General features: G+C 39.8%; 1 protein-coding gene across 3 annotated transcripts in view; it reads left to right on the top strand.

The window, feature by feature from the left end:
* Window positions 1-23,845, top strand: part of RFX2 (regulatory factor X2) — a 125,950-nt gene that overhangs the window by 56,448 nt on the left and 45,657 nt on the right. For all 3 annotated transcript variants that reach the window (XM_078670661.1, XM_078670660.1, XM_078670658.1), the window contains 5 exons: window positions 2,349-2,428; window positions 3,795-4,053; window positions 6,181-6,255; window positions 8,035-8,216; window positions 9,906-10,025. In XM_078670661.1, the coding sequence (XP_078526787.1) occupies window positions 2,349-2,428; window positions 3,795-4,053; window positions 6,181-6,255; window positions 8,035-8,216; window positions 9,906-10,025 (716 nt within the window). The remainder of the gene's footprint in view (window positions 1-2,348; window positions 2,429-3,794; window positions 4,054-6,180; window positions 6,256-8,034; window positions 8,217-9,905; window positions 10,026-23,845) is intronic.

The raw sequence follows: 23,845 nt of genomic DNA, 5'->3' as shown, positions 1-23,845 counted from the left end.
TGGTGAAGTTGCAGTGTCAGATACCACGGTCATGCTGTCTTGATTCATTGCATACCTCTTCAATTCACCGCCAGACTCTCTTGCTCTTTATCTCACTCTTGTTGGTTCTTTTTCTCACTCTTGTTGGTTCTTTTTCATCTCTGCTTCATAAGGCTTCACTGCTTTTCCATCTTTTTCTTCCTCCTTTTCACCTTTTGTGCCTTCCTCTTGCATGCTCTAGATTAGTCTGTTGAAAAAAAATAAGTGCCAGTCCTTAAAAGAGTTCTGGTGCGCCTCACCTACAAACACTGGCTCAAATTAGGCACTGGGTGTGACTGATGAATTGGGGTCTCCCTTCTGCAGTGTAGTAAGTGCAATGCTGCATGGCCAAAGCCACTGAAGAGGTTTAACTTATTCAACATAAAAGATTAAATCTGTGGGATATAATTTGTACGAATGGTGGGTCAGTCCAATTGTGAAATCCCTGCCAGCGAGGGGAAGAGGAAGATTTTTCCAAGACTAGGCCATATACTTTCAGACTCCTCATCTGAGTTTATGTTCACAAAAAAATGTAACTGCTGTCCATCCTTAGGCCAGTGAGTGATCTTGGATCTTTGCTTTAGAAAGATAGAGACACTAAATCTAATGCAAGGAACCTGTATTATACATCTACCTTTGTCAATATAGATTTCCTGGGACCTGTTAAAAAATGTAAACTATGTGTACTATGTCATGGAATGACCATCATGCATATGGAGTAATACGGCAAAACTGGTGTGCACAATGCAAAACTATGTCTTAATCTTAAAAATGATCAATCAGAATGTCAAGTAGGAGATTAAGGAAACAGTGGGTGCAGGGCAAGTGTTGCGTGTTCATGGTGCAGTGAGGAAAGCATAATGAAAAAGGTGCTTGATATAGTGGACATAATTTCTAAAAACAATAGTCTACACCAATAAAAATGAGGATTCCTGTCTCCATCGAAGATGATGTATCTGGGCAAAAATGTTCATCCTACAGAAGCTCAGTCCCAAGAGTAACCATTCTTGTTTTAACCCTGTTGCCTTTAGGCAACTCATTTTCAGGGCTGTGGATGTAGGAAGTGATTCTGGCCTCCCACTGTGTTGAAGGAAACCTACTTTTGTGCAGGCATAAATCATCCGAAAGATCTATTCAGTCAACTTAATTGGTGTCGTCATAGCCCCATGTGATTTGATCTGTACCTGTCCATACTTGTTTAATGGTACCTTTCTGGTGTACTCCTGGGATGCTGGCTGATAAATAGACCTAATGAACTATCTTCGTCAGTTGCTAAGATGGCTGTCATGTCCAAAGTGCAGTATTTGCTTGTTCAACAGCAATACATTAGTGGGGAAAACATATAGCAATACTATGGCCACAAATTAAAACCCACAAGCCCTTGGCCCACCAACAGTTACCTTTGAAATTGCTAGTAAAGCACCACTGTATTCCACAGGTGGATTCCTTTGCATGAAAAGATATGCAAGTCATTTGGAGGTGGAGGTTCTATAAACTGGCAATTTTACTCACTTTTGTAAATTGTGTTGTAAGAAGTTTAAATTGTGGGTTTTATTTATTTCTTTTTTTCCCTTTCCTTTGCACTAGAAGTTTCACTGCACTGGAATTTTCAACGGGCAAATTAGGAGACACCATCCATGTGCCTTAATGTCTTGCTGCCCATTAAACAAGTCTCTAGTTCATAACTTTTTATCCCTTTCACCGGGTGTTTTTGCTGCTGCATGCTCATGAAACTTTGTATGGCTCACCGAGTGTCCGATTCAAACCAACCAACAGTGTCAGCACATGCATGCTGCATGATTTCACCCCCTTCTAATAGAGATGCGTAAATAACAAATGAGTTACATGGGTTACTGTTTTTTGTTATTTCAATGTTTTTAAGATTGACATTCACATCCTTTACAAATGAAACTGAAACAGTTGTTACAAGGAATAGAGTTTTAGAAGAATCTATTTCGATGTATCCATCTTATTGAGAGAGGGTCATTTACAAAAAGTGATAAGCAATGCCTTTTACCCTTTCCAATTTAAAGGTGCCTTTACCTGCCTGGCATTTTAATTTTCCTTGATTGCTTTAAATCTACATCAACTTCAATGAAATGTTGTAGTTTACTGTGTAATAGTGAACAAATGCATAGCGAACAATTCAAACATCCTGACCTAATGTTTTCATATTGAACACATATACTGTAAAGACTGTACGTTTTATGACTCATTTATTGATCCTTAGAAGAAGTGCATTTCCAAAGGTGGTCCAATAATGCTACTTCCTTAACCTGGGGATATATCTTTATGAAACAATAAGACATTTTTCTTTATTCTTCTATTAGGTGCAAACAGTGCAGCATGTGTATCCAGCACAAGTGCAGTATGTGGATGGTGGAGAGAACGTATACACCAATGGAGCAATGTAAGTTGTTTCATAATAACTAGTATTAAAAGTCTAAAAGAATGCTGGTGGTGGTCTAGAAATAAGTGTCTTGTTTTGTGACCTATGCACAGGAGAACGTTTGGGTGAGAAACAAAGTGGGAATCTCAAGTGACAGTGGCACACATCTTTTAAAATTAGGAACCCTATTTGAGACTAAGCACGTATATTAAAGAAATGTGCATAGAGGTTTCCGGATATTTTTCTCACTGGAATATTGATATTATTGGCTTCGGCCAGTGTTATAGCGGTTAACTGTTAAGATTCACAGTGTAGTAGCAAATTGAAGGTTGGATCATACATATAGGGGTAAATAGACACCGAAGCATTCACCTTAAAAAGGCTAAATTGCCATCAAGACATGGACAAACCAATATCAATGCTTCAATGTGAAAAACCAAAGAAAATGTGTACCGCTTGTAAGTAAGAATGACTTTGAAACTAATGGGTCCTTCGTGGACGATAAATAGGAAAGCAACCACTCCAAAGTCTTGCTTCTGCACCAAGCATTGATAATTGTTGTCTTAGCTCAAGAACACAATTGACTAAACTGTTTATGTACATGCCTTTAGTGTAGAATGTGCCTACTATGGCAACACTGTTCCTAGTTTGACAACTGGGTTTCAGCTTGTGCGATATGTTTTCTACAGTTTGATCAATCTCTTGCTGTATGTTTATTGCTCTAAAGCTTCAGTCTAAACTAACTTTAAGTAATCTTCAGGGGGTTTTAGATCACTCTCCTTATGTTTACCCTTCTGAATATCTTAATTATATGATGAATCCCAATAACATTAAACTATTGGTCTAGTTTTACCAGGATTATCATATATTACTTTGGTAGAGTGAGTATTTCTTGATTGCAGGACTATCATCGAATATGCTCTCTTGCTTTCGGAGTGCCACCAAATATCACACAAAAGGGTGCCTTTTAAAAAAAAATGTTGTCTGTTCTTTAAGTGTTATTTTTATTCTTTTAATATCAGACTTTAGTTAAACGTCCTTGCGGCCAATTGTGAAAAGTTCATGCTATACCGATAAATTACAAAACAAAATTATTATTTTGAAATACTTGTCGAGAATCATTATTACCCTTAAAGTCCCATCTGCACCTCATTATATGACATCTATTGTTTTTCTTCACTAAAGGATGAGATAGCACTTTTTGAATTAAAAACTGATAGACTTTAGATAACTGGTGCCATTATTAGCCTTAAGGGATTAGTTAAGACATCCAAACATGTTTTTAAGGAGGTGCACAGGATGATTCCAAAGGTGAGGTTAGGGTGAGACTGAGTGTTGTCTGCTCTATTAATTCACTTATATTTTTTTTCCATTTTGTGTTTTTTAGACGGGCTGCCTATTCCTACAATGCAGAAGCTCAGATTTATGCCCCAAGTAGTGGTGCTTCCTACTTTGACTCCCAGGGTAGTGCGGTGACCACTGTGGTGTCCAGTCCAACATCAATTCCCACACACAGTATGGTGGGTATAGCCATGGATGTTGGTGGAAGCCAGATCATCTCTAGTGGCGGGGCATACCTCATTCATGGGTCAATGGAAAACACTCGAGATTCTTTATCTCACACCTCTCATTCATCTCCTGCAACAGTAAGTGGACAATAAAACCTTGCCATTTGTTTCCTTAATTGGTATTAAATTAAAATGTTCTGAACAGAAATTAAGTGCTATGACTTATGTGAATAGATGTACTCAAATATATCGTTGAGGTGGCTTAGTAAATCACGTTTGTAAACATCTCCATGTGTAACAGTGCTTTAAAGTTAATTACATCGTAGGTTTATCTGTGAACCTTTAAATTTTTTTGTACTAAAGAAGCCACCTCTAACTGGACCCCTCTATATATTGCTCCTCACTAGACTGGACACAAAAATGTGGTTGCATCATTATTAATTTTTTGCCAAGTTTAGAAAAGAGTCAAGCAGTGCCTAAATTATTACTGTATATGGGGTGCGGAAAATAGTCACACAGATTTTTCCAATTGAAGTTCTCCTAGGGCTTGGCTTATTCGTGGTTACCCTCAATGCCTCTCGACAAAATCTGCATAAATTGTCATGCCATTAGATCTTGTGCTAAAATAGTGCATTTTAATGGAATTATAAAACTCTAATCAGTAAGTTTGAGTGTTCAAGATACTTGTTGCCACTTCTGATATTTGCCCACAAGCTGTGTAATTTATTCCAAACTATCTATGTTCAATATCAGTCTTTCTATTAATGCTGGCCTTTACATACTAGATTGCAACTGCCCTATGGTGTCAGTATCCATACATGATTGCTATAATGCTGGTTAGAGTGGGCTTCTAGGTAAAACAATCTACAAACTTCAGAGGTCTCATTCTGCGACTGTACAGATCATACCGCATCAACCTGCACTGAAGCCTGACACACCTACCAGTAAAAGTGCAGTGCCCTGTAGTTCCACCAAGACCTTCCATAGGAGGGTATTTGCTCACCTAACTACCCTCTTCCTGTTGTATCGGACAGCCAGGTGCCTAAGGCGGCGATGCATTGATCCAGCTTCCAAACGCCTTTGTTTAAAGGTCTTTTTACTGATGAGCCTCCAATGTGTAATGTTCCCTTCTCTCCACTTTAGATCTGAAGATTTCTTAAACTTCAGGAACCTGCCTGAAAACCTATTTGTACTTATCAACCTTCAAGCATAGCACTAACAGCCATGAAACTTTTATTGCCGTTGTCGGCACCTATTCTCAGTATGCCTTACACACTAACCTTCACACTCCTCTCATCAGACCCTCGTTAGTACTTTGAAACTCCTGTCTAACCGTTTTGAGTCTAATAATGTAAAACATGCAATATTAAATATAAAATGTGTATTTCTTTAATACCTAAAGTGCAAATTGTTTAAAGAGCTTAAGGTTGTTCATTGGACTTAAGACAAGGCTGAGTTTTTTTTTCATGCGTTGAAAAATAAGTGATCTGGCCTTGCTGTGTATGACATTCAGACTCTTGATAAACACTTTCTAATGGGATGAGTATGGATAAAGTTGCCTTTTCCCTTTTAATTGTTTGGTACTGTTGGTATTCAGTTTTCCAACGGGCCTACTGATATAGAAGACCAAATCCTGTGCGTTCTACTATTGATGCACTTGTAAACTTTCTTTGATTTAAGGGTTTCATGTCCAAACTCCAAGCATGACTGTAGATCCAAGGGCAGTCTGAAAAATGCAACTGTTGCTTGCAGCAGAGCTAAATATTCAGTTTAACGCCCAGAGGCTGATAATAAGCTAGCCTAGATCACTGCTTGGTATTTTGCTGTGGATTTATCTTCAGCCTGTAAGGGTCTCCCAAAAAAACATCTTTATTTACAACTTCTCTCCTTTCTGATTATGTCTGCATTTTATTATGTTCTTCATTAAGATGTGTGGCTGTATTTTGTATACTGCGTATTTAAAGCTTGATAATTCTAGCTTCTCACAGCAGTTCAGCTTCGGAATCATATTGACTGAGCTTCTGCTACAAGTTTTATCAATTGACTTTTATTCATTCGATATTCACCTTCAAGACATTTGTTGGTATTTTGTAGGCTACTTGTTCGAGGATTGATAGTTATTGCCTTTAAAGGCAGCCATGCAGCCCAACCATGTTAACCTTTGCCACGTTGGTTCATTCTTCAGCATCTAAACTGTTATTTGAATATTTGTACTCGCTACTCTCCATTTTTTTGTTTTTACTGTATGCATTGCTTAAATTTTAGCTTCAAATGGCGATTGAAAACCTACAAAAAAATGAAGGCATAACCTCTCACAGAAGTAGCTTGCTAAACAGCCATGTAAGTATGGGCATCTCCTGTATTCTGCTTTCATGCAATATACAACTGGACTCTGTATCTAAAATTACAAGAATTGTTTTGTGCTTTCTTTGTAATCTTTATTTTTAAATTATCATATGGACACTATTGTTTTGTATGTTGTAGAGGTTACATTCTACATTTGTTTATAGGGGGCATTTAAGCTTCTAAGGAATGTTACATGCTACATTCAAAAGGGTATTTTCAGTTGTTAACCTATAGCTAATGCAGAGAATACCTGCATTTATGCCTGTGTGAAATTCACAAAAGGATTGCTGGCGAGCGTAACTGGAATTATTTTGACTTTCTGGCTCAATCCATTTATTTATTTCTCAAATGTCTTTTTTTATTTGTTATATAAACTTGAGTATAGTGTTGTCACAAGCCTATTTCCAAAGCTGCTCCTCTATCTGAAAAATGGTTGTGAATGACTGACAGCCATGAGATATTTTATCCACTAAATATAACAGGCACATACATCTTTAAAACTAAACACATGTGGTATTGAGGGGAGTGGATTATCCAACCATTTCTAACAATTTAGAAACCATGAAGCATTATGTTGCAGAACAATTGTTACAGGTCAATAAATAATATCCAATATTAAAATATGGTACAACCTATGAGTCATAACTTTATTCACAATTTCAACTCATTTGTATTCATCATAGAAAGCTATGTCGTCATTATAATAGCAAAAATATATATACTGATGCCCCGAGCATACTATGCTATTTATTACCATAGCTGATTGTGGGAAGGGGCCGTAACTCATAAGAAAGAAACCTTGAGTGAGAAATTATAAGTACCATATTCTACTCTTTGCCTCTGCATGTATGGTTTAGGCAATGGCATTGTTTTGTGTGTATTTGTTTTAACAAAATGTATTTAATCAAAACCAGGATGCAAGGTGTCAAAATTTTGCAGAAAGGTAAAATCATTCAATAGAGATCATTACTAGTAGCAGATTAGTTTTTCCTGTGTAAAGTTATTGTTATATGCAATCTGTGAGGCAGTAAAACATATTTTTCTCAGGTCACTCTTGCTGTATTGTGGTAATCACCTTGAATAAGACCATGGCACTGTAGTAATGCTTTTGAATGTGTGATTATTAGTACCGTTTAACATGATTTATTATGCTACATTTATTTTCACTGCTATGGCATACATTTTATTATGATTGTCTGTTTTTCACCAGAGAAATATAAAAACTCAAACTCAAAGCTGATTAATGTTAACAAAAATAACTGTCTCCTTTACATTACAGTGATTTTTCTTTGCACTTTCCCCTGGTTAGCCTTGTAATGTACAATATATAAGACGCAACCCCTAAATGAGTAAAAATGCTCTTTTAGAAAGATGCATTGAGTTTGACTGGCTACGATTTTTTGAGTTGCGTAGTGTGTTAACAAGCAGGGTCTTGTTTTTGTTTTATTGTTTGGCGTGTTCTTCAAGGTTGCCAAACGTTAGCAGAAAAAGAGCTATTTGCATACATTTTAAAGTCACCTACTTAATGAAAAGTGGATATCCGAGCCTGTCCCATCCTATATATTCTGATGTTCTTAACAGATTTAATGTTTTTCATATTGAAGTGCTGTCTTTTGCAGAAAATTACTTGACGTAGCCCACTAGCAAGCCTCAGTACATCCTTTCTCTGATCGTAGCACATTTAATTAATCATATGAAAACGGGAATAATCATTTAAGTAATTGATTTTTTGCTAAGAAATCGCATTAATTTTGTTTTGTTTGTTTGTTCCAGCTCCAGTGGCTGTTGGATAATTACGAGACAGCTGAAGGGGTCAGCCTTCCCAGGAGTTCACTATACAACCATTATCTGCGGCACTGTCAAGAACATAAGTTGGACCCAGTGAATGCGGCTTCTTTCGGCAAACTAATACGCTCCGTTTTCATGGGCTTGAGAACTCGCAGACTGGGAACCAGGTCTGTTGACAGTACTGTGGTTATGATATTTCAATTTTCTTTTACTTACCTGCCTACTACTTTTCTCGCATTTATGACTTTGGGTTGCCTCCTAAATGCAGTCTAATCACAATTTTTAGAATTATAGACTTCATGGAATTTCTCTTTTTGTTAAATCCTACTCTATTTTCTTTTAATTTCACTTGAAAATATTTGAATAGTGATTTTAGCTAGCGATGAGCTGCAGAGGTATACAAATTCTCTAGTAAAATGTTCAAAATTATATAAAGGAATAGTCGAGTGAGCGGACTTCATATTTGGGCTTTTCCCCTACTGATGAGCATTGTAGTATTCCTACTTTAATTATTTTCCAGTCTTGCTCTGTTGCCATTACAGTATGACCTTTTGTTAGAGATGCCCAGGGTGTCTGGCCCAGTGTTTTACAATCTGCCTGCTTGAAGTATAGCTTTTATATAGTTTTAGCAATCTGGTCTTTTTTCTATTTACTTTCTCAGTGGCCACAACTGAAAATAGTCTAGTGTCAGAGGTTGCCAGGAAAATATCTTGTATGAAGTGTCAGGTGTTTTTATTTACTTCGTTTTTTCAGACTTCCTTGGTTCTACCCTGTAGTCTATGACCTGTAATTCTGGTATTGATCCTACTGTGTTGTGAAGTCTAAGGTTTTGCTGGTAAGGAAGTAGACCCAATGTGAACCCTCCCTATGACCAATACCACCTTCTACCATTGGTCAGTGACTGCTTGGTAGCAATTGTGTTTTAAGAGTACAGTTCATTTATATCTGCGTCCCCGGTGAGAAGGGAGCATGTACAGTCGCTCGCTATGTAAAAACATATCCGAACAGAGGTATTTACTTTCTGCAGGACATGAATATGTAATGTGTGGTGGTAGATGTGTTTTGTCTTTTGGACCCCAGGAGACCATGTGGATTGTAAATGGCATCCATGAAGGACAAATGGTGGCTTCACTGCAGGGTCCATCGAGGAGAAGGACTAGCACTACATAGACCTGGTTATATTTTCAAATTGCCTTGCTTTGGTTAGTCTGTGGTGAGGCTTTACAATACATCAGAATTTATTTGGAGGACCTGGAGAGCAAAACCAAGGGCTGCTTGAACTGACTTGTTGGTTTATATACATTTGTTAATGAAAACAATACTATGGATTTACACGAATACCCAATCATTTTTTTTTCTTTTTTTATAGAAGACTTGCTTTAGGGAACTTTCCTTATAATTTAGGAGTCCTCTTTCTGTTCCATATATTTACAAAAATATTAATATTGAATACGTCTTGCCCTCAAAAGAATATGTAAAGAGAATGTATTCCTTTCTTGGGTCTTTTGTTAAGTCATGATATGCTAAAGATACAGTAACAACAATTTGGCCATTCAACATCCTACATCTCAGAGCTTAAAAAAGGGATTTCGGGGCTCTCTGCACCAGTACACACAATCATTATTTCATTTGTCTTCTATTTCACAATCCTTTTGATATCCTTGACATGTAAGGGCACTAAGGATTTCGGTTTGCAATAGATGTTCCAACCCCAGTAGAAGTTATAATGTTACAGTCTCCTGGTGAAAACTTGTATATATTCTCTTCTTTCCATAGAACTGGCACTTTTAAAACCAGTATGTATTTTTTTGCAGATATATCATGCACATCATTTTTATTTGATGATTTATTTGCAGGGGCAACTCAAAGTACCATTACTATGGAATTCGGATAAAGCCAGACTCTCCGCTGAACAGATTGCAGGAAGATACACAGTACATGGCAATGAGGCAACAACCTATACACCAAAAACCGAGGTACGAGTTGTCAATGTAATTTGTGTTGAGGCAGTCTAGAAAAGTGTAGAAATCGGAATCATTGTAGTTATTTGCTTGTAAAGTTTGAGGTGTCTGATTATTCGAGGGCTATTAGTCCTGATGGCCTAGTGGGAAGCTAAATATTAAGCTCTGAATAAGCAGCTTTCCCCTTTTTATTATACAGAACTTGCATATGCCTTCTAGGTTTCTAAAGTAATTTTACTGTCTTATCCTCAAGGTACCCCTTGACCAATTATTTAATACCATCACGTTTAAGTGAAATCCACTGAATTGTGATTTGTCCCTACTGAGCTGCAGCCCGTTTCGATCTTTAAAGGAATTCGGCTTTTAAATCAATTGTCAGTGTGCCCAAAATGTGAACTTCCCATGCAAGAGAACTTGAGAATTTGCAAATATATATTTCTTCCAAATACAGCGTATTGAATATTGTAGCTATATTATGTTATGTAAGATCCTTAAACGTTGTTTAGAACAGTTCTGTCCTGGTCAAAATAGGTTTTGGGTTCAATTAAAAATTAGCATAAATATTTTGATGCGTTAGTCCACTAAGCCACCAGACCTGGATGGTTATTTCTGCCAAATGTTGATGCTTCTGTTTGTAATAGTTTAGGACAGTTTGATCACCAAACCCTTTTACCCCTTGTTTTGGGCTTGAATTCTTTGTTTCCTATGTTTCTGTCTCTGATGGTTCGCTAAGTGACTGTTCTACAGCATTAGATCTCTAACCGTTTCCCTGTGGGGCTAATTCCCCATATGTGCTGGGGGAGGGGGGGCGCGCGCAGAGCTGCGGTGCTCATGACAAGCTCGGCTCATCATGCAGCACGGTGGCGCTGTGCTCATGACGAGCTGAGCTAGTCATGACCATGCCCGTTCCAATGGAACGCCCAGCATAGCAGGGGAATTATCCCCGCGTGGGCGCGGTGCAACGGTCATGACGAGCACAGCTCTTCATGAGCACAGCGCGACTGTGCCTCATGAAGAGCTGAGCTCGTCATGAGCACGGAACGGGTTATGCACTTGAATGGTTCCCTTTTGACACTAAAAGCTGGTAGCCTAACTACTGGAAATGATCGAAGCAATTAATCTGCAAAAAATATTGATGCTGGAGAGCTGTAGGTACAGTGGAATAACTTTTGGCATTCTGCTTATATGCATATAGCATGCAAAAAGCTTCAGCAATGATTAAGCCTGTTTAAAATGTCACTGTTTATCCAAGTGTCCTGTTGAGGTTCGTAATTTTTATTAGGTTCTCGCTGGTCCTCCGGAACTCATACCACAGTTACCAAAACCTTTAAAAACCACCCTAATTATAAGCTTCTTTCTTGTGTGCTCGGACCTATCTTGTCATGTATTACAGGCCTCCCACCCAATGATGCTATTTTTTGGCTTCCTATTATAACAGCAAATATCCTTTAAAAAAATACATGTTTTGAGAATTGCCTGCCACTGTGGGTAATCCAGAACTGTGAATATCCAAATGACATTCTAGCCCTAAACTTAGGTTATTTGTGACAATTTAAAAAAAATGATTCACCCCAAATGTGCCTCCATGAGCATTTCCATTATCAAGTGATGCGTAGTCCGAACACAATTGAAAACATTGTAAACCACAGCTTAAGTGTTAGCAGTGGGCATTGTGGCTTTTGACTAAACCAGAAACACTATGGATATATGTAACAAACTCTGTGACCCAGCAAGGAGCCAGGTATGTATTAATTTTTTTAAGGTGATTAAAATGCCACCAACATCAGGCTCCTTGCTGGGACACAAACTATATGGTGTGCTCCTGCCAGATGTATATTGGCTTTTTTCATACGCTTAGAAAAAATTCCAAACAGTCTCTGGCTCCTTCATAGAAAAAAGATGTGGGGGAATCTGTCTGAAACGCATTCCATTCTCCACCTTCCGGCTCAGTTTATCTGGTGGTGGGACGGAAAACGTGGTGATAGTATTGGCAGTCCTGGGTTGATCCTCTCTCCTTCGCACCAGCAGGGAATAACTGGACTGAGCTGGTGGGCATAGCTACTGAGGAGCCGGAGGCAGCACTAGCTGCCCTAAACCCCAGCTGTATCCGTGTAAAGACCTAAGGATATAGGGTCCAACTGAAGAGTGTGTCTGTGATGTATTTAGTAGATGGCACATGTATAGTAATTAGACTACCCAGAAGTGAGCCTGGAGCCTCCTCATTCCAGAGTTTGTATGTGCACAACACTGACACTGGTTAACTCCATCCAGGCAACCCTGGAACAAGCAGGAATTTGTCCACATTTTTTTTTATTATAGATGTATCTCTATCCATCCATAACTCAAGTCCTGCATGCAGGGCGGCTTTCGCGTCACAAAAGTGCAGCATTCCATCTCATATATACCACCATACACTTCTAAATATGAGAAGTACGCCGACTCCAGTCTCTGTTACAAGTCTTCAGTGCTTTTAATTCATAGGCACGATCTGCGACTAAACGCTCCAAATCCTAACACATTTCGGCTGTACTCCTGAGCCTTTATCACAGGAAAGCATGGTCTGGGTTTTTCATATTGCCCACACGCTTTATATTTATGAATAACAGACTACCTTGTAGGTGTGTAGTCTTCCAATTGTATTTTGTCACATAAAGCGCATGGAATTAAGTGTGTATGTATGTATGTATGTGTATGTATATATGTATAAATGTGTGTATATATATATATATATATATATATATATATATATATATATATATATATATATATATATATATATATATATATATATATATATATATATATAATGTCAAAAAAAGCAAAGGAGGTCTCCTTAGGAATCCAATCGGGGACAAGGAGAAATATCAAAAGAAAAGGAAGGAAGTCCCTATTTACCACAACTTGGGAGTATCATAATAATACCCTCTTTAGTGAACACATAAGCCCATGAATTTAAAAACCACAATATATACATATACTTTCAATTCGCTGAAATATTCACAAACACAATTTCTGATAGAGATAATTTAAAACAATTGTACAATTTATTTGATATAAAACTTATACATTCAATAACAATTTTCACATGAAGAGCAAATTAAAAACAGTAGTTGTTTGCAACAACTACTGTTTTTAATTTGCTCTTCATGTGAAATTCGTAAAAACTATCTTTTAACACTGACATTTTTGTAATAACTACTGTTTTTAATTTGTTCATGTGAAATTCGAAAAACTATCTTTCAACACTACTGTAAAGGCACTAAAATTGTTATTGAATGTATAAGTTTTATATCAAATAAATTGTACAATTGTTTTAAATTATCTCTATCAGAAATTGTGTTTGTGAATATTTCAGCGAATTGAAAGTATATGTATATATTGTGGTTTTTAAATTCATGGATATATATATATATATATATACACTGACGAAGCCTGCTAAGGCGAAACGCGTCTGTAAGGGGTGAGGGGGGTTTTGGTGTTAATAAATTGCTAAACCGGATTACCAGTGTGCCAGCCATTCTTCTTTCTGGAACCCAGCATTTGGATACGGAAACGTGCGTGTGTGTATATATATAAATATATAAATATAATATATATATATATATATATATATATATATATATATATATATATATATATATATATATATATATATATATATATATATTACCTACTGGCGGTCGCCAGTAGGTATATATAGTTAGGATTTTTTCTCTATGGGATTTTTGAAAATTCTATGTCTAATAACTTTGGCGTTTGTGGACGGAATTGGCTGAAATTTTCAGGAAAATGGCACATTTTGTTTCTGAGCAGCCCTTGAAAATTTGGGGGGGGGGTTCGTCAAGGGGGGGCCGAGAAAAAAGGGGATTTGCACGAAACTTGGCAAAATTGTAGGGACTGGTAGCCCGATGTGCCTTTGCTAGGTCTCAATATATGTGCTCCAGTGGATTTTGAGAAATTAACGTTCAAAAAAAGATATATATCTGTAACAGCGGACCGGGCAGCGCTCCGGTTCGCGGACTTTTCGCGGTACGGAACTTTGTGAAGCGAAGCTGATTGGTTCTCCGGCGTCTGTGAACATTCCAAACAGTCCATAGCGGCCGCCATCTTGTCTCTCGGTAGGATCGAGAGACAAGAGGAGGCCAAAGCGAAGGGGCAAATGACCATAAGGGGGCATAGTAGATCCTCGCTGACCCCCTAGGTTTGATGTGGAGGTTTTAAATGGGCCCCGCGGGGCAAAAAAAAAAAATAATAATAATAATCGAACGGCTGAATGGATTTGCACGAAACTTGGTAAAATATTAGGGACTGGTAGCCCGATGTGCCTTTGCTAGGTCTCAATATATGTGCTCCAGTGGATTTTGAGAAATTAACGTTCAAAAAAAGATATATATCTGTAACAGCGCTCCGCTTCGCGTAACGGAGGTTTGCGAAGCTGATTGGTTCTCCGGCGTCTGTAAACATTCCAAACAGTCCGTAGCGGCCGCCATCTTGTCTCTCGGTAGGATCGAGAGACAAGAGGAGGCCAAAGCGAAGGGGCAAATGACCATAAGGGGGCATAGTAGATCCTCCCTGACCTCTTAGGTTTGATGTACCTAAGAAGGTAAATATCGCTTAACTTTGGTAATATGCCCCAACGTCTGTTAACGTTCGATTAGAAGGAAATCAGGAAGTGTTGAAAAACATTGTCTGCGCCATCTTGCCTTTTTTCAAATGCCACACTTTTGTCGTGCACGGCAGTCATTTTAGATGCCTTGACCAGACCCACTCTCTGCACGCTGTCGATCCTTAGCATGGCTCCCCACCCTCGCAAGCATCTTCCCCAGGCACTGGTCACCCCCGCTCTCTGTCTTATGCATGGGCAATAAACCTCCCCCCATCTGCGCTGCTCTTCCCTGAGAATCACACTCTGTGCCCGCCCGACACCTCCCTTTCGCCCTATTCACTACCGCACCCTCTGACACTCCTCTTCCTCTGTGTCCGATTGTCCAGGCTATCAGCTAGCCCTGCAGATGTAGTTTATGGCTCCAGCTGTAAAGAATCACCCCTCTTCAAAGGAGTTATAGTAGATCAAGGCCCACACCCGATGAGATCCGTCACACCACACGTGTTCCTACTATCTGAAAACCATCCTGTATTGTGATTGGGGAGGGGACCGAGCCTGAAGCGGAAGATTCCAGGAATGACTCTTTGTACATCAAAGTTTTTAGAATTATGTGTCACATTAAAAATATATAGCACTCCAACAAAGTAGTAAGAATATAAAACTTTAATAACATATAAATATATACAACAAAACAAAAACAGTAAAAACATTTAAACAACGAAGAGACCGTGGCAATTTCTTTTGAATTCCTGATGAGGACATGTTACTAGTTCTTTCAAATTATGAAAATTCAGAAGATGTTGCCTGGGGGTGGGTCGTCAGTAGCAGTCTGTTGTGCGAATAGTTCCAAGGCAGCAGAACGCGCTGAAATCTAGATGGCACGAAAGTGATGTCTAGTAAGTTGCCGCCCAGCAAATAACGGCGTGGGGCGCCGCGGGGGTGAGTGAGTCCAGTAGGCACCACAGCTATTCTTACCGGCATTGCAGAATTACTGCTGGGGACAATGCCTGTGCTGTAGCAGGGTCACAGCAGAAACAAAAAGGATTCTGTTGAAGATGTTGTTGGTTTTCAATTTGAAAACAGTTCTGATGTCAACTGCTATGGTAATGTAGTGGTTAATGTTTTGTTTTCTCTAGAAAATGTAAAAGAGGGGGAGGCAGTCCAAAGTTCCGTTAAAAGGGCAAAGGAAAGGATCGGTGGTTTGAACTATCACTCAAAAAGGGGAGGGGGTGCAACAATTTTTCCTACCGGGTCACACTGTGCTTTCACCGGAACTGAGGTCTGCAGGATTCTAGTAATTCAAAGTGAGGCTGGTGCCAGCATGGGAGCGCCGACGTCCCGCGGACACAGTTTCGTCACTCCACGGGCGATCATGGCAGTCATTCCCCATCGGGGGTCGGAGACTCCTGCGGCTCCTCTAGAATCTTCAAGGTCGTGGAGGACTACGGTGGTGGAGTCAACCAGTGACCGGGCCATTTCTTCATGCTGGGCCCGCTCTTGCCAGGTCGATCGCCATTTTGAGAGTTCGGCAGCTACCGGAGATCGCGGGGTCACATGAGCGGACGGGCTCCACCCTGCCGGGCGAGACGTTGCAGCATCGCCACAGTGGACGAACCCTTTTCGGGGCGCCTGGAGCGCTGAGGGTGCAGCTGGGAAGCCTTCACCTGAGGAGGCAGGAGAGGCCTGTTCGCACCGTCTCTCCATCCCAGTGCACCCCACGGCGTCTCGCTTGAGATTTGTTATGGCCGGTGGCGATGAGGACGGGGGGGGGGGTCGGAGGCATGTGCAAGACATCCCCCCCAGTGTTGTCAAAGCCATTTTTGAAGAAAGAAGTGGTGCCTGGCGTGTTGCCGCTGCTATTACGAAGGAGAAAAGAAAAAATGTCCCGTCCGTCTTTGGGCCGGGCTTCCGGTGGATGTCGGCCGGACGCCCCTGGCTCTGGCCCCATGAACGGGTTCCTTGGTTTATCGGCTGCAGCCGGATCCCGTCGGCCTCGGCCCCCCGACCGTTGGTGGCCGGACCGGAAGAGCATGTGGCGGGACTACCTGAAACTCTCAAGGGCCACCGCGGCCGGACTGGGAGAGAGAGGGGAGGGTCGAGGAGACATTCCCCCCCCTGCAACTCTTCAGCGTTGTAAAGGCAATCCCCTGGCCGGGTCCCGCTGGCCTCGGCCTCTCCTCCGGCTACACCCTACGTTAGGATCTCCTGGCCGAGGCGTGGCAGCAGGACCCGCCTTATATGGGCTGCTCCCGGCTGGGCGTAGCCGCAACCCTGCCCCACCTTGGAAGTTTCCAGAGTGGGGGCGGATGTTCTACTGACTTGCATTTTCCCTAGTCTATCGATTTTTTTGGCGTGGCAGGCGGTGGGACAGCGAGGGGTGATTTGGTTTCTCTTACTGTTTTTCTGGTCTCTCACCACTGGCATATTTCTAACGTTTTCTTGTTTCTAGGACATTAATAGGTTTTATCATTACGTTATGTTATCGTTTCTTTGTTCGTTGTTTAATAAAAGTTCATGTTCATCAGTGGCCTACTGATTTTCGTTTTCCTATTCTTTTCTTTCCAGGTTGTTTCATGCTAAAGTTTCTGTTAACAGGATACAGTGATCACTTCGTTATTATTGCATATGTCCTTTTCACTAGGGGTGCTCTCTGGTCGGGCCAGATGACGTATCTCTAGTAAATGGTCCGGGTGAAACAGGTGCATCAATCAGTGGGGAGTAGATAGGCATGACAGATTACAACGGGGGAGAAAGGTCCGCATTACTTACCCTTTCACTATTTGCAAAGATTTTCCTACGTATATTTGCAAACAGGGAATACCTCCAAAAAGAACCAATTCCCAAACAGTCAATGTTTGGGGAAACAATCAATCAATGAGGAACGAAATAGGCACGACGTGTTAAAGGTTTGCGTTACCTACCCTTCACTATCTGCAAAGGGAGAGAGAATATTCCTATTCTTCCTCGTTTGCAGGCAGAGAAGATTCTTAAGAGAACCAACTTCGAACAATTCAATGCTCGATTCAAACAATCAACAAGGGGTACTGTGAACACAAATGAACGCCGCTTATGTACATACACATTGGTATTATCAACAGGTTGTTCCTAATGTTTCTATTTTAGGGAGGTCAAAAAGAGATCCCATTAGTGGCCTACTGATTTTGCTCGATTCCTTTTGTTTTTTTACACGATTTTTCGCTATCTGCAAAGACTAAACAGAGTATTGCGACTCTGTGCTTGTTTGTAAATAGAGAATGAACCAAAGAGAACAATCAATCAAATGGAGAGAGAAGCAGGCACGACGGATTACAACGGGGGCAAAGGCCTGGGTTAACTACCCTTCACTATCTGCAAAGAGAGAGTACTCCTAACAGAAATGAGGGGTGGGGGGCAGCATTCAAAGCAGATCAGTGTGCATAAACACGAAAATGTTTTTACTTACCACGTACTTGACATTCGACAGCTTATGATATTTGCTATTAAAAAACCATTGAAATTCACTGAAAAAACCATAGGTTATAGACCATATATAGTTAGGAATTAGCATTTACAAAACCTTGAAAATTCACTGAAAAAACCATAGGTTATAGACCATATATAGTTAGGAATTAGCATTTAAAAAACCTTATTTTACTCACACAAAACCATTGAAATTCCATATATAGTTAGTTGCACTAACTATATATCGCGCACCCGCAATCCACTGCTGATCATGTCACATATTACATCATTCATGACATGGTCAGTGACATCACTGATGACATCTCAAATGACATCACTGATGACATCACTGATGACATCTCATTTGACATCATTCTTGTGCTAATACGATAAACCTCTTCAGACTCTAATATAACCTTAGATACACTCAGTGTATACAGACACTCACACACTGCCACTCATCCATGGAGTTACTCACACACCCAGTCAGTCATGCAAAGAAACAATCTCACCTCCATTTCTTCAACTATACAGTTATACACACCTTACTTATTGAAACATATACTAACACATATTTACTCTCTTATACAATCCCCGATACAAGTTCACAATGATCGATACAACCACTCACTCATTCAGTGGCTCTCATGCACAGTTATTTATATATGCCAACTCTCACATGTACTGTGTTTTACATATGTACTTACTATGACATGTAGCATTGAGATATCCATTCACTCATCAATACACTCATGCACACAGTCAACTGCCCATGTAGCTGTTTCCACATGCACTCTTGAACTCATACACCTAGTGAATAAACTGCTCACACATCTATGCACAGAGTCACACACCTTCCAGCCACCCCCACACAAACTCAATCTCCCATAGAAATACTTGGGCAACCAATTAATAACACATATAGCCTCTCGTATAGCTAATGATCAACACATGCAGCAGTTTACATCACAACAGACATAATGATGCACAAATTAAGACAGTTTAGTCACTAACCCATGCATTCAGTGAGACACATTTAATCACTCACTCATACAGTCAGTCACGCACCTACTAAATCCTTCATCCAGACACTTATACATCCACTTATTCTTCAATATGTAAGACATATTTTAACTTTACAGAAACATACAGTCACTGGATGTTGTCATCAGTGATGTCATCAGTGATGTCATTTGAGATGTCATCAGTGATGTCACTGACCATGTCATGAATGATGTAATATGTGACATGATCAGCAGTGGATTGCGGGTGCGCGATATATAGTTAGTGCAACTAACTATATATGGAATTTTAATGGTTTTGTGTGAGTAAAATAAGGTTTTTTAAATGCTAATTCCTAACTATATATGGTCTATAACCTATGGTTTTTTCAGTGAATATATATATAAATGTATATATTTGGATCCATTTCATTTTTGGTCAGTACAGCACTATCTTCACCGGCCCACTGGGGTTTGAACTTGTTTTATTAAACCGTTTTTAAATGATGAACTCACTGGAGTATGTATTTTTTGGGTGGACTCCAAGAACCAGCATGCCGCTTCGCGGCCACGCCCACTGCAGCAGGTTCTTTTCATATAGAGTGCACGCCACTCATTACCAACGGTCGCCATTGATAAAGGGATCACCATCCCGAAACCGGTCTGGCAGTTACTTACCCAGTGATGTCATTTGAGATGTCATCAGTGATGTCATCAGTGATGTCACTGACCATGTCATGAATGATGTAATATGTGACATCATCAGCTGTGGATTGCGGGTGCGCGATATATAGTTAGTGCAACTAACTATATATGGAATTTCAATGGTTTTGTGTGAGTAAAATAAGGTTTTTTAAATGCTAATTCCTAACTATATATGGTCTATAACCTATGGTTTTTTCAGTGAATTTCATTGGTTTTTTAAAAACTAATATCTGTAGCTGTAAAATGTATTCTTCTTTAAATCCAAAAATATATTTTATATGTTTATTAATAATTTTTTTTTAAATATTTTTTTTTGTTCGCTCCCGGTTCGCGAACCGGGAAGCTTCCCGTTAGCTCAATTTGATGCCGCGACCCGGTCCGCGAACCGGTAAACGTTCCGTTTGCGCAACTGCCGCGTTAGGAATCAACATCGTGACGCGTCACGGAAGCGCGATGTATCACGTTGTCGCGTAATGCGTCTTATGACGCGCCGCGTTAGCGCACCCGGAAGTGCTCCGGTACGCGAACTGAGACGCGAAGCGCAGCGACCCGGAAGCGATCCGGGGCGCGTTCCGCAGCGCGTAACATAAGCGTAACAGGTCATGTGACTTGTTAATAAAACTTTTCATTGGTTCATTTCACTTTTGGTTTCCTAATGATGTAAGGCTAGGTCAGGTGACCTAAAAATAACACTTTTCATTGGTTTAGAACTATTGTTTTTCCCAAATGATGAAAACCCCTCCTTCTTTCCTCACTCTGACTTTCATCTTTGTGAGAGGAAGACCTTTTTTGATATTTGAGCAATGGCTTCATTGGTAGCTTCAGCTGGTGGACCCCCACCACCACCACCACCACCTCCTCATGGGAAGAGAGGACCACCTCCACAGTTCATCAGCAACACAGAGGAGGAAGAGGATGAACAAGAGGAAGAGGAGACAGAGGGACCACAGTTTTTACAAGAGGAGCCCCGGGTTTCTCTTCGTAAAACTAGTTTTATTTGGCAGTTTTTTTCAATCCCTGAAGGGCAGAAAAAAGTTAATGCTAGATATGTGACGTGCCTCATATGTAAAGAGGACTTATCTAGAGGCACCTTAAAAAAGTATAGCTTCGGCAACTACACCATGCACCGTCACATGCTGAGGTGGCATCCACTAAACTACAGCCGGGCAGAGATGCGTGACCTGCAGGACAACCCACCAACTCCTGTGGCCACGACATCAACACAGGTATCTTTGTCAGGACCAGAGGCACGGGAAACCGTGCCAAACATTCAGGACAACTTTGTCCATATGAAGATTACCTGTTTGTATTGCGGTACATTACTGTCATGTGCCAATATGAGCATTAACTTAATCAACAGAGCATTTGAAAATCACAAGTGCTCTAAACGCCCCAGAAAGTAAATTTTTTTTTTGCTCCTGTTGAGCCCTTTCCAATGCCTGTTTTTTGTTGTTTCCCCTCCAAATAAAACAAAAAAAACATAAAACTGTTCAAAAAATACAAAAAAAACCAAAAATGTTCAGAAAAATAAAAAAAATATATAAAACAACAAAAACATTTAAAAAAAAGTTCTTTTCAGAACTACCTCCCCTTTCAAAAAAAATTGCTAGAATGTTTAGCACTCTGGCAAGCTGTATTTCTTTTGGTTCGCTTCCTGGTTCGCTCACCGGTACGCGAACCGGGAGCGAACCAAAAAAATAAAAAAAAAAAAAAAGAAGAGTAAGTATAAGGGAAGTAAACAGAGAGTAATGTTAAAACAAAGACAACTATAGGGTCTAAACCAGAGATACTGTTTAATAGATTTATTTACCGAAGAAAAGAGGGAAGAGGATATAATTGTGAAAAACAAAATAGATAAGGAAGTGAAAGAAAAAAAAGAGAGTAGAACAATAACAAAGAAGAGTTTCTTAGAGAATATGAGTGAATGTTCAAAATAAGATTAAAACATGTGGAATAACAGAGAGAAAAAACAGAAAGCAGAAAAGAAGAAGTAACAGAAAAAGAATAATTGAAACAGCAAAGAAATGTAAATAACATAGGGCCATATTATCAACATAGGCAATAAAAGTTTTGCAGCTTTTATCGGCAGAAATGTGTCGCTTAAGCCGCTTTTGCGGCAGAAAACTGCAGCTAAAACCACTTTTGCAGCAGTTTTCTGCCGATAAAAACAGCAATAATTTTATTGGCTGTGTTCATAATATGCCCCTTAGTGTGCTTCAACTACACAGAAAAAGCATAATGAACAAGTAGTGAAAGAGTGATCAGTCAAAGACACTAAGAGTAATAGAGATGGAGTGAGTGAACAAGAGTGAGGAACTATGAGAAGAGAGGGAGTGAGAAAAGGAGTTTTTTTTTTGCCCTGCGGGGCCTTTTTAAAGCCTCCACATCAAACCTAGGGGGTCAGGGAGGATCTACTATGCCCCCTTATGGTCATTTGCCCCTTTGTTTTGGCCTCCTCTTGTCTCTCGATCCTACCGAGAGACAAGATGGCGAGATAAATTCACTGATAAAAACTGCCTATCTAAAATTAATCCCATCAGTGCCCTATCTGTACTAATATATATTTTTTTTATCCAAATTTCAGGCAAAATGGAAGGCGAACAGAAAGTTTCATTTCAAATTGTCCTGCAAGAGAACAACCAAGAAATAATTGATCCAAATTATATAGAATTTATGGATGAAACTTGGGACCAAGAACTACTGCAATGTGTGGAAGCAGTAGATGTCCTCCTTGAAAATGAGGACATTTTACACACTCAAACATTAAAAGCTATGTTCAATGAAAATAACGACATTTCAGATAGTGAAATGTTAGACATTTTATTAAATTTTGAAACACAATCACAATAATAAATAATTGCTTAAAAAATAAAGAAATTAAAAAATAATCAACAAAACAAACAATCAATTAACATACAATATTAGAAAAGTCTATCATTCTTTTTTCCTTTTAGTACGCTCCCCAGAACGCTTCCCGGTTCGCGGACCGGGCGCTCCCCACGCAAAAAAACAAAATTTTTTTTCTTTTTTTTTTTTGCCCTGCGGGGCCTTTTTAAAGCCTCCACATCAAACCTAGGGGGTCAGGGAGGATTTACTATGCCCCCTTATGGTCATTTCCCCCTTTGTTTTGGCCTCCTCTTGTCTCTCGATCCTACCGAGAGACAAGATGGCGGCCGCTCTGGACTGTTTAGAATGTTGACAGACACCGGAGAGCCAATCAGCTTCGCTACGCGAAGTTCCGTTACGCGTCAAGTACGCGAACCGGAGCGCTGCCCAGAGCGCGCTTACAGATATATATCTTTTTTTGAACGTTAATTTCTCAAAATCCACTGGAGCACATATATTGAGAACTAGCAAAGGCACATCGGGCTAACAGTCCCTACAATTTTGCCAAGTTTCGTGTAAATCCATTCAGCCGTTCGTCCTAAAAGTGAGGCCAACCGCCCTATGGAAATTAACATGGGAAAAACGTGTTTTGGGACCCCCCTTTTTTCTCGGCCCCCCCTTGACAAACACCCCCCAAATTTCCAGTGGCTGCTCAGAAACAAAATGTTCCATTTTCCTGAAAATTTCAACCAATTCCGTTCACAAACGCCAAAGTTATTAGACATAGAATTTTCAAAAATCCCATAGGGAAAAAATCCTAACTATATATACCTACTGGCGACCGCCAGTAGGTAATATATATATATATATATATATATATATATATATATATATATATACGCACAAGCACTCCAGCTTCCGCAGCAAAACTACTGAAGAAGGCACAGACTCGAGGCTGCTCAGATTATGGCAATATTTGTCTAAAGTCACCCAGGTAAGAGAGAGACGAGTTTCGGCTTATAGAAGCCTGTATCAATCTGGTTGCCACTTTTAAAATGGCAGTATATATAGTGACCATTCCCCTTGAGGCACTAGTAGACATAGACAACATACTGACAAGCATGTGCTGTTAATGTAAACCCTTCACAGAATTCAAAAGAACCCTGAAGATAAATACCAGCGATAACATAGAATAAACAGGGGTATATCAATTGCGTAATGCACATAAACAACTTCTATGAATCATCCTGTTGTAG

The sequence above is a fragment of the Lissotriton helveticus genome, chromosome 12 (genome assembly GCF_964261635.1).
Source record: "Lissotriton helveticus chromosome 12, aLisHel1.1, whole genome shotgun sequence".
NCBI lineage: Eukaryota > Metazoa > Chordata > Amphibia > Caudata > Salamandridae > Lissotriton > Lissotriton helveticus.
The sequence above is the reverse complement of the archived record's forward strand: the minus strand, read 5'-3'. Positions and strand labels throughout refer to the sequence as shown.